The sequence below is a fragment of the Myxine glutinosa genome, chromosome 11 (genome assembly GCF_964187855.1).
Source record: "Myxine glutinosa chromosome 11, kmMyxGlut1.1, whole genome shotgun sequence".
Lineage (NCBI taxonomy): Eukaryota > Metazoa > Chordata > Myxini > Myxiniformes > Myxinidae > Myxine > Myxine glutinosa.
The window spans coordinates 105021455-105033923 of NC_136271.1; the positions used below are offsets into that span (position 1 = coordinate 105021455).

At 48.4% G+C, this 12469-nt stretch overlaps 1 protein-coding gene across 3 annotated transcripts in view; it reads left to right on the forward strand.

The window, feature by feature from the left end:
• Positions 1 to 515: 515 nt before the first annotated feature.
• Positions 516 to 12469, forward strand: part of EVL (Enah/Vasp-like) — an 81236-nt gene continuing 69282 nt past the window's right edge. For all 3 annotated transcript variants that reach the window (XM_068131368.2, XM_068131370.2, XM_068131369.2), the window contains exon 1: positions 516 to 761. In XM_068131368.2, the coding sequence (XP_067987469.2) occupies positions 757 to 761 (5 nt within the window). In that variant the 5' untranslated portion in view covers positions 516 to 756. The remainder of the gene's footprint in view (positions 762 to 12469) is intronic.

Here is a 12469-nt window from a genome sequence, read left to right on the forward strand (position 1 = left end):
AACTTGGTGGATGAGTTGGTTAAGTGTCAAGAATAAGCCGATTCGATTTTGGTTCAGGTCCAAATCCAGATCTGGCCTATCAGTGGGATACAAAACGTAAACTGTTCACCTGGTGGAGGTATGTTCACTACCAAGTGCACTTCTGGTTCACTCTACAATTACCAACTCTTACCAGAGGTCATCCCATGAAGGTGTTCATGTCCTGAGAAACAGTTTTCTAAACATTCAAACTGATTGCCACTCCTGCACAGCATGCACACCAACAAACGAGGGAGAGGTCACTGACCCAAATAAAGAGTGATTTTCATACAGTTTGTGTATCTCTTAATAAAAGTTAGGTCGAGGGTAAGAGACGTCAGCGCACTTTGTTCCTGCCTGTTTTGGGGAGCCCCAACATGGCCGCCTTGTGACTTCACCACTACGTGTTCTCCACTGGCCAATCCGCCGTCTAGATATTTATTTATATCAGTGGGAGAGGCCAGTCGGATGGCTAACGGGCCGCGCGGTGCATGCTGGGAGACACGGCGCCGGTGTTGCGGTGTGCGCTATTCACGCATCGTCCATCGCAAGCTGCGAACGATCAGAGACAGTGTGCTGACAGTCAGAGACCGGACGAGCTCCTGCGGCTCCCTCTGACACTCCTGCCATCGCATGCTTTGAATATTGAGACGGTGACCTTTTATCGGCGTCCACAGACGTTGGCGGGTCAAGCGGTCGCGTTCCCGGTAACGGGGCCGCGGCTCCACGTCGTGCAGCATGAGGTGCGTGTCTCCCGCCGCTGTGGCCCCTACTCTCTCACCCTCACTCCTCACCCCTCACTCCTCACCCCTCACCCCTCACTCCTCACCCCTCACTCCTCACTCCTCACCCCTCACTCCTCACCCCTCATCCCCCTCTCCGACTGGTGGCCTGTGCGTCCCCACCCCCGACCCGTCTGGTGGTCCATGCGTCCCCTCCCCCGACCCATCTGGTGGTCCATGCGTCCCCACCCCCGACCCGTCTGGTGGTCCATGCGTCCCCACTCCCGACCTGTCTGGTGGTCCATGCGTCCGCACCCCCGACCCGTCTGGTGGTCCATGCGTCCCCACCCACGACCCGTCTGGTGGTCCGAGTGTCCCCACCCCTGATCCTCCTGGTTGTCCGAGCGTCCCCACCCCCAACCTGTCTGGTGGTCCATGCGTCCCCACCCCCGACCAGTCTGGTGGTCCGAGCGTCCCTTCCCCCGACCCGTCTGGTGGTCCATGCGTCCCCACCCCCAACCCGTCTGGTTGTCCATTCATCCCCACCCCTTACCCGTCTGGTGGTCCGAGTGTCCGCACCCCCGACCTGTCTGGTGGTCCATGTGTCCCCACCCCTTACCCGTCTGGTTGTTTGAGTGTCCCTACCCCCGATCCTCCTGGTTGTCCTAGCTTCCCCACCCCCGACCTGTCTGGTGGTCTATGCGTCCCCACCCCCGACCCGTTTGGTGGTCTGAGCGTCCCCACCCCCCAATCTGGTGGCCCGTGCATCCCCCCCTCCGACCTGGTGTCCCATGCGTACACCCCCCCCCCCCCTTCGACCTGGTGGCCCGTGCGTCCCTGCTTCCCACCTGGTGGCCCGTGCGCCCCCCCTTCCACCTGGTGGCCCGTGCGTCCCCGCTTCCCACCTGGTGGCCCGTGCGTCCCCGCTTCCCACCTGGTGGCCCGTGCGTCCCCGCTTCCCACCTGGTGGCCCGTGCGTCCCCGCTTCCCACCTGGTGGCCCGTGTGTCCCCGCTTCCCACCTGGTGGCCCTGCGTCCCCGCTTCCCACCTGGTAGCCCGTGCGTCCCTGCTTCCCACTTGGTGGCCCGTGCGTCCCCACTTCCAACTTGGTGGCCAGTGCGTACGTCCATCCGTGATCATTTTGTTTTTGCGATAACTTGTGAACTGTTGAAAGGATTTTGACCAAACTTGGCATTTAATATTAATAACACGAAGATGAACTGATTAAATTTTGGGTTCAAATGGTCAAAAGCCGAACATCAGGTGCCCTTTAATTTAAAAAAAACCTGTTACTGCAATAACTTGTGAACCACTCAAGAAATTTCAAACATGCTTTAAGCTTACACAGACAGCTATGGACTGTAATATAAACATAGGGGCAATACACCTGGGTGCTCACCTGGTAGAATATAGCAGTACACTACACTGAATAAAGGTATTTTAAACTGTATCATGGCATTTTAAACCAATTTCAATGGTTGCGAGAAGACAGGACAGCATGTACAATCATACTAACGTAATCATAAGACTTCAAACAAACAAAAAAAAATACCTATTTTGGGGGGAAACCACCCCCTGTATACCCCCACAGACTACCTTAGAATGCGATTTGTTTTAATACCGTGAACAAACTTTGGTACATCACGGGAGATGAAAGTTGTGGTCAAGTTTCATCGGAATTGCATGTATAGTTTCTGAGAAGAAAGCAAATACATATTTTGGGGGGCAACCCCCCCTCCCGTACACCCCTAAAGGGGCAGATTTTTTTTAATACCGTGAATAAACTTTGGTACATCACGGGTGGTGAAGGTTGTGGTCAAGTTTCATCGAAATAGTGTGTGTAGTTTCAGAGAAGAAAGCAAATATCTATTTTGGGGGATCAAACCTGGACCCACTTTGACCCCCCGTTGATCCCCTTAGACATCGATTTTCTTAGTGCCGTGAACAAACATTGGTACTTCAAGGGTGATGAAGGTTGTGGTCAGGTTTCATCGAAATAGTTTGTGTAGTTTCAGAGGAAAAAGCAAATTCCTATTTTGGGGGGTCAAACGTGGATCTAATTTGACCCCCGGTAAACCCCCTTAGACTCCAATTTTTTTAATGCCGTGAACAAACTTCAGTCACAACATAACAAATATCATTTGTGCCAAGTTTGATCACGATCCCATCAGCGGTTTCGGAAAAGAAGTTGCAAGTGTTTACGGACTGACGGACAGACGACGTGCCATCGCATAAGCTCCCTTGAACTTCGTTCCAGGTGAGCTAAAAATGAACTGATTCAATTTTAGATTCAACAGGTCAAAGGTCATGCTCCCTTTGAAAATCATTTTGCAGAGCATAACTCGAGTTAGAAGCATCTGATGTTGTCTCTCTTACTTGTCTCTTTTTCCCTTTCATGTGACCTTCAATTGAGAAGAAACGTAACAGTGGGTTGACATCTAATGTGGACACTGGGATAACCATCGACGCGTTCGCTTCAAATTCTACTTTACAGTTTGTTTTATTTCAATGTTTTTATTTTTACTTTCTAAATGGTTTTGAAAGGCTATTAAAACCTATCGTATGGGATTAGTGCTCTCAACCAGTAAAAGGATCATGATTATTTAATAAAGGCAGTTGTAAGAATGCTTTCCGACAGTTGTTTTACCCAAGGTGCAGCCAGATTTGTAGCCGTTGAACAGGTAAAGGACATTGGAGCGCTCACTTTGATGATAGATGGACAGGCTACACATAGACAATGTGCATATGGAAGGCATTGTCTAAACTAGTCTTAAACTTTTAACCACTCATCCCAACTCTCTCTCTTCTTCATATGTGGTGATTTCAATTTTCACCATGCTAATTAGCTGGGTGTTGGCACCTTTCGCACCACCGCTGGCACTTCAGCAAAGGACTTCTGTGACTCCATGGGACTGCCTCAATCTGTGAACTTTCTGACCCGGATTTCGCCCATTGGCAAATGTTTCGTTCTGCACATGCCGAGGATAAACTTCCCTGCAAATGTCTCCTGCTCTTCCTCTGCTCCAATTGCTTCATCTGATCATGTGTTTGTGAGAGTCAACATCTCTGGCTATTCTCAAAGAGATGTCTCGGCACCAGTGAGTCTGACGGTTCACTCAGGCAGATTTTGCAGGGACTGCAAGCAGCCATCCCTCTTCAGGACTGGTCTCCCATATTTTCTGCCCCTGATGTTACCTCCACCTGGGAATTCTTCCACAGAAACCTGTTCTCTCTCATGCACAGATAGTGGTGCCTTGTTAAGTCTGTTTCAGCTCCCCTACCCCTACACTCGCTTCAAATGGCATCACATGCCGAATGCCTCAATTCTGTGTTTGCTTCCAAATCTTGTCCCCAGCCCCTCTCTCTCTGCCCATCCTTACCTGTCGTACCCAACGGCTCCTGGATTCTGTCTTTTGCACCTGAGAAATTTCTGGCAACCTCGGACACTGATTCTGCAACTGGACCAGATGGCGTCAGCTCACGTGTCCTGTAAACCTGCTCTGCTGCTCTTGCACTTTCTCTCTCTGCCCTCTTCACCCTGTCATTTACTCTAGGTCATCTTCCAACTGCTTGGAACCAACATCACTGCATTACATAAAAAGGTGTAAAAACAGATCCCGTCAATGACAGGCCTATCGGCTTACTTCCCATCATCAGCAATGTCATGGAATCCATCATCACAGTAAATATGAAATCCTTCCTTTTCTCTAAAATAATTAACAATCCACATCATCATCAACTACTACTACTATTACTACTACTACTACTACTACTACTACTACTACTACTACTACTACTACTCATACATACATACATACATACATACATACATACATACATACATACATATTACTACTAACAGCAAACAACCCCATCTCAGATGACCAACTTCGTTTCAGACCAGGTAACTCCACATTGGACATGCTGCTTCTATTCGCCCAAAAATGGTGGATGCCCTCAATGTCAGACATGAGGTCATGGCGGTCTCTCTGGACATATCTCGTGCTCTTGATACAGTCTGGCATCCTGCCTTACTCTCCAAACTCTCTGCTTGTGGCATCCAAGGTCAATTCCACTCATGGCTTACTGACTTTGTCGACTCTCGGAGCCAACATGTGGCACTCAACGGAATCCTTTCATCTCCTCTTCTTGTCAAGGCTGGAGTGGTCCAAGGCAGTTTACATGGCCCCAATCCTATTCCAAGTCTTCATCAATGATCTCTCTGACACTGGAAAATCCTCTTTATCTATTTCCTGATGATTCCAACCTGTGCCGTGATGTCCCTCATCCTTCAGACAAGCAGCTGCAGCCTCTTCCCTCTCTTCAGACCTTGAAAATCACAAGCTGGTCAAACACTTGGAATATGTCTTTCAATCCTGACAAATCTCAGACTCTCACTATCGCTATCCAAAAGGACCATCTGGCAATCCCTCCCTTCTATTTCTTGAAAATCCTCTTGTGGAAGTTCAGTCATTCAAACTCCTGGGTTTCCATATCAGCCATGATCTTTCTTGGGCAAACCACATTTCAAAGTTGGCCTTCAAAGCCACTCAAATGGGTATCCTCTGTTATACAAAGTCCTTCCTTGGCACACCTGAACACCTTTCCCTCAGCAAGGCCTTCATCCGCAGCTTGGAGTCCGCAGCTTGGAGCAAAGTGTTGCTCTCCTCCCTGGGCTGACTCCCCTGCCTCCCACCTTTCTCAGCTTGATGCCCTGGAAACCAAGGCCGTCAAAATCATTGGCATCTCCCTCGATGAAGCTGAGTCTACGGGCCTATCACTTTGCCATTGCAGAGAGGTCAGTGGTCTTACTGTCTTCTACCTCTTCCTTTCTGGTCCTGCAGCCTTCGACACCTTTACTCCACCACCCCAAACCCACCTTATTCCAAATTTCCTGATTTTCCTTCCTGAGAGCTTGCTTCTATATCCATCTTGTCCACCCCATGCGTTCTCCCCTACTCCTCATTCCTCCCCACATCCCTTATTTGTCCAAGTCCCTCACCCCATCGGGAGTATATGGGTGTGTAAGGACTTTCATCTAAGTATTTGCGTGTGTCATTCGCAGCTGAGAATTGGTCCGTGTGAGTTGTGTCGGAATTGTGTGCTTTGCATTTCTTTCATTGTTGTTGGTTGTTTTTGTCCAAAGAAGGTGTGTTTTTTTTACATCATTTGCTGTACATGTTTATCCCTTGTGCCAGTGGTTAAATAGTAATCAGCTTGTCCCATTACTAGGTTGCCAGGTTGCCAGGTTGTCATTGTCTGGTTACGATGAGTACCTTTATTCCATTTGATGTATCAACATGTGATGAGTGATAACATTTTAAAGAATATAACCTTTTGAATTGCTGCGTTAGAGACAGGTGAATTGAAGTGTTAATCAAATACTGGGCTCAAAGTCGTATAGGTGGCACAGCTTGGCACGTTCACCCTGACTCACTGTCGTGCCGTGCCACCTGTTCAGCGCGAGTTTGATTTGTAAACTCTAACATGCCTTGACAGTCGACAGCACACTAGTTTGGCAGTTGCTAAACTACCCTTGAACGTTTGGTTTGGGAGGCATGTTCGCTTATTTATCCACTTAGTTAAGTGACCAAGATCATTGTGGCATCTGATGATAGGTGTAAGGTATTTTGACAGGTGTAAGGCAAATATTGCAACTAGGTTTGGACTTCATATACAAGTTTAATCTTGTGTTATCGTAACTTGTAGGCCAACCACTTGTAAGTATAGATATTTAAACTGTGCCAGGGCCTTTATCTTGCGTTCAGGCTGTTGAGTTGTTTCGTATAACAAGTGATAAGGTCACGCCGGCATCTCCTTGTGACGATCGAGCTGCTCTATTTTGGACTTCTGTTGCCCAAAGTGAGTGTTGAGGATCTATAGGCGGGGGGTGTTGTTTGTGACGTGAGTTGCAGGTAGAGGAGGTAATAGGGAGGTCATAGTAGCTCAAGTGAGAGGAGGGTGTTGTGGTTTGTGAACAATGTACAAAAGCATGTGGTTTTGTCCTTTTTAGGGTTGCTGCCTGGTAATGGATTGTCGTGCTGGACAGTGTGCACCCCAGAGACTAGTTAACAGCTTTAGCATGTTTCCTCTTCCACAGGAAGAACTTTGCATTTTTGCTCACCCTGTAAAATGCTTTAATACATGGATACTTTGGGTTCCTTTTATTGTGACTATTCTACATCACTTAAATAAAACTTCATCTACCATCATTTTCTCATTTCTCCAGTCTGCTTTTGCTAATTATATTTTGCTTTCAGTACTGAAAATAGCTTATGCAGCGGTAACCCTGCGCCTCCACCCCCTACCTTCATCCTCTCCCCACACCCCGCCCTCGCCTCTTTTCTTCTTTCCCCCACTCCCTTCTCCCTCTCCCCCTGTTTCTCGTCATCCTTCCTCTCCCACTCCTCCCTTCATTATTCACCCCAACTCCCTGCCCTCCCTTCAACCTTCTACATCCCTCCCAACCCCCTTCAACTTTCTATCACCCCGCCCCACCTCCTTCCTCCCATCCTCTTCTTCTATCTCCTGCCCTCCCCCTCCCCTCCTCTCCTTGCCACCTCACAGTCTCTCTTTGCTACATTACCTTCTCTCCCACTTCCTTACCTTCTCTCTCTCCTCCCCACATCCCTTCATGCCCCCCTCCTCAATTCCCTCTCCTCCTCCTTTCCCTCACTCTCCTCCTCCTTCCTATCCTTCACTTAAATTCCTCCCCCCTCCCCTCCACCTCCATTCACCCCCTCCCCACCCCTCCACCGCCATTCTCTCCATGCCCCTCCTCCTCCATTCTCCCATCTACTCTCCACTTCCATCCACCTCTCTGCCCCCATCCCTCCCCCCATCCCTCCCCCTCTCCCTTCCATCCCTTCCCCCTCACTCTCCATACATTCTCCACACCTTCTCTCCATCCCCCGCCTCTTCTCCATCCCTCCCCTCCTCCTATCCTATCCCGCCTCATTCGCTCCTCTGGCCCACACTTCTCCTCTCATTCTCTCCACCTACCACCTCCTCACCACCCCTCCTCCTCTCCATCCTCCTCCCCATCATCTCCTGCCTCCTCTCCATCCTCTCCTTCCTCCTCTTCCACCTCCTCTCCCCCCTCCTCTCCCGCCGCCTCTCTTTCCTCCCCATCATCTCCCTCCTCCTCCCCATTATCGCCCTTCTCCTCCATCCATCCCGACTCCTTCCCTCCTCCTCCACCTATCCCAACTCCCGCCCTCCTCTCCCATGCATTCTGACTCCTTCCCTCCTCTCCCACCCATCCTGATTCCTTTCCTCCTCTCCCCCATTCCCGACTCCTTCCCTGCTCTCCCATCCATCCTGACTCCTTTCCTCCTCTCCCCCATTCCCGACTCCTTCCCTCCTCTCCCACCTATCCCGACTGCTTCCCTCCTCTCCCACCCATCCCGACTCCTTTCCTCCCCTCCCACCTATCCCGACTGCTTCCCTCCTCTCCCACCCATCCCGACTGCTTCCCTCCTCTCCCACCCATCCCGACTCCTTTCCTCCCCTCCCACCCATCCCGACTCCTTCCCTCCTCTCCACCCCATCCCGACTCCTTCCCTCCTCTCCACCCCATCCCGACTCCTTCCCTCATCTCCCTCCATTCTGACTCCTTCCCTACTTTCCTTCCTTGCGACACCCTTCCTTTCTCTAATCTTCCTCCCACATATTTTCTTCCTTCCTGACCTTCCACCTCTTTCCTCCCTCTTCATAGCTGGGCTGTTTTAACCACCATGTCAGTTAGATTAGCACAGTTACACTGAAATGATGTCACTGAGGTGGACCTGTTTTAAATAGCCATCTGTCCCCAAATCAGGACTTTTCCCTGGCACAGCGCAATTTTGTATAGTGCACGATGAACATGTCACTGTATTTGCTTTTACTTTTAGCACTACTATTATTTTTCCTTTTTTTATTCTGGTTTTAGCAAGATTATTTTGAGTTACATGATATCGCCCTCCTCCTCCTCCCCATCCTATTCGGACGGAAGGTCTGTGTTCCAGTATTCTTAATGTCACCATCTGTATCGTTTTGTGCAAGCTTCTGTGCATGCAATCAAATTGTATTTGTTGCTTCTTCATTAAATTACTAAAAAACGCCTCACTTGAAGATTGGTTTTTAGTCGACCCCCACCTCCCTTCATCCTCCACCTCCCTTCATCCCCCATACGACCCCCTCCCTAATATATATATATATACATATATACACACACACACACATACACACATACATACACACATACACACATACATACACGCATACATACACACATGCATATAGGTTTGGCGGGGCTAGCCCCAAAACTGAGGGAGTAGTTTTGGGACGGATAGACAGACAGACCCTCCTGTTTAAATTATGTATATCCCTGGTGTTGTATTATGTATATCCCTTACAATCCCTGGTGTTGGGCTAGCGGCTAGGGTGCCGGCTTAGGATCCTAGGATCCTGGGTTCGAATCCCGGTCAATCGCTGAATTAACGCCAGGGGGGTTGACTTAGCCTGTTCATCCTTCCGAGGTCGGCTAATTGAGTACCAGTTCACTGGTAATTCCCTGGTTGTCGTTAAAGGCGGCAAAAAAGGGTTGGCGGCAGGAAGGGCATCCGGCCGTAAAACATTGCTTCAAAAAGGGGACCGAAAAACAACAACAACCACGGTTCCCGAAAAAGGCCAACCTCCGCTTTGTGGGGAAAAATGGCCTCTAAAGGTGGTTATTTATATATATATATATATACACTATATATTTCACGTGCTCGTTCGCGCGCGCACACACACACACACACAGTTTTTTTTTGTTTTTTTTCCTAACTTATTTTATTTGATGAGATGCCTGCCACAAAGCCTTTTAGGCTGCTCGAGGTGGGAGCTACACAAAGGAAAGTATAGATATTAGACAGAAAGGAGGAATCTATTGACATTCCTCTGGAATCGAGGTAGGTTGGGATTGAGGGGAAAGGAGGATGCAGGTAAACTTTTCCAGAGTGATGCTGTGTGGGGGAAAAAAACTAGAATACCTCATAGTCTTACTCCTTGGGTCAGATACAGTGTATGGAAGAAACTGCCAAACGTGTCGACAATTGAAAGTATGTTCAGGTAGAACAACCTGTGATAGACCCTCAGAGGGGTTCTGTGGTAGCACATTCCGTGGTAATAAATGTGTTTTCTCCATACAAAAGTTATTCGTTCAATTTATCCATGGCCCTTTGGATGGTGTCCTTCGGGTGGGGAGATGAGATGGCAAAACATACAAAGCAAACAGCCTGACCTGTGTTTGCATTGGGGGTGACTGTGTACCTTCGGACCACGAGTAGATAGAAATACGGCATAACTTCGTCCTGAATCCAATATTGATTTATCTCTTTTTTTCTGTGGTGGATTTGTGGATGTATGGAGGTTCCATTACCCCCAATACATCCGAGTATAAGATACATGGGGGTCATTGTATTAAATGCAAGACTTGACCGCTGGTACATTTATTTATTTATTTATTTATTTGTACGCGTCCTGTGGCTGCTTGGTTGCATCATTTTCTGGGGACGCGGATGTGCTGCTGACACAATGCCCCCTTACCCAGCTAGCTGGTACTCATTTTGCCGACCTTGGAAGGATGACAGGCTTATTCGACCTTTTAACCAGAGTATTTTGAAAACCTGGCATCGCCTTTCAGTGGGCCACCGGGAAGATACTAATGTCACAAAAATGTTGGCTTAGGAGCCCCTATTTTATAATCCTATCTTTCCTGGCATTCGGAGAAGTCGTGACTTTTGTCAGCGTTTCATCACACCTGGAATTACAAAATGTGGCACTTCTGGTATGATTTAGGTTTGGGGTGGAAATCTGTGCAAGAGGCAGCAGACTTGGCAGGAATACGAAACTTGGGTTTCAACTCGGACTACGTTGGACCCAAGAAGTTGAAGTGTTGCCAAATGAGTTTTTTTTTTTTTTTCCAGGTTAATTCTATTGCTCCATTCCAATGACTTTACCCCCTCCATTAGCACGGGGTTACATTTATTTCAAGACGCTAGTGGTAAAGACCTCAAAAGACCTCTGAGTCTGTATGGTTGTATGATAAGTTCATAAGTACACAAGTAAATGGACTGATAATCTCCAATGGTGTTTGGTCCACTGGATTGAATGAATGAATGAATGATCGTTTTAAGGCCATTTTCCCCGCTAGAGCGGGGGTTAGCCTTGCGGGCCCCATGACAATCATGGGTCCCTGTTTGAGGCAATGTTTTTTTTTTATGGCCGGATGCCCTTCCTGACGCCAACCCTTAGGCGCCTCTTACGATGCGCAGGGATACGGTGTACCTATTCTAAACCGGGGTACACACCGGGATCATTCATCCCAGCAAGCTGGTGCTCAATTTGCCGACCTCGGAAGGATGACAGGCTGAGTCAACCCCTCTGGCGTTAATTCAGCGATCGATCGGGATTCGAACCGAGGATCCTCGGATCCCAAGCCGGCACCCTAACCGCTAAGCCAACACCAAGCCAACACCAGGCACCAGGCTCACCAGGCACCAACTGGATTGTTTTGTTTAATAAGTTAATTAGTCATTACCTCCGCCACCGAAAAGGTGGAAGGAGGTTATGTTTTCACCCCTGTCTGACTGTGAACAAGATATCTAAAAAAGTTGTGGACGGATTCGGACGAAATTTAGTGGCGAGGTAGCGTGTGACCTGTGTGTGATAAGGACGAAATGATTCGATTTTGGTGAAGATCCGGATTCGGATCCAGCTAGTAGAATTTTTTAAAGTAATTCTTCACCATTGGGAGATAAGACCACAAACGATATATAGCAGGATATCTCAAAAAGTTGTGGACGGAGTTGGATGAAACCTGGTGGACCCGTTGGGTGTGTGACAAGGACTAATCGATTCGATTTCGGTGAAGATCTGAATATGGATTGGAATACGATAATTATTTAGTTTTTAAAGTGATTCTTCACCATTGAGAGATCGGGTGAAAAGCGATATATAACATTTTAAAAATTTGTTCACGAGTGATGACTAAACTTTTTTTTTGTTTGTTTTGTATACTGAATCGAGGCTCGTGAAAGAGCTAACATTTATTCCACAAACAAATCAACCAGACAAACAAAACATACAAAAAGAGGGAGCGGAAAACAAGATGGGGAGAGGAGGGGAAGCACACAAACAAAACACCTGAGAGCAGGGAGAAGCGTGGGAGGGAGAGGGCCTGGGGGGAGGAGGCGCGGGAAGGGGGGGGGGGGAGGTATAAAACACAAGGAGACCAAGGACTTCCAGGACAGAAGTTGGTATTTCAAAAAAGTGTAGGATTTGGGGTGAAATTAGCGGGGGTAGAAAAGATCAAGGTTTTGGATGGGGGAAGATAAGAGATGGTGGTGAACAGCCGTTTTAAAGACCTGGAGGGTGGAGTGGGATTGAAGAGAGTGAGGGAGTTTGTTCCAGAGGCGGGAGAAAAGAGGAATGAAGGAGTGAAGGTGAGCAGAAAGTCTTGATTTTGGCGGTTTAATCATAAGAGGGTTGCAGGCAGATCTTGTGCGACCTGTAGGAATATTTGGGGGTCAGTGCCCAGAGAGAGCTGGGGGGGCAAGGCCAGAGAGGAGTCTGTAGAAGACAGAAAGACCACCAACCTGCCTGCGGTGAGTGAGTGAAAGGCCCTTGGAGTTAGCTTCATCGCGGGAGATTCCAATGATTCTGAACGCTTTGGTTTCAACAGCGTGAAGACGAACTTGGGGGA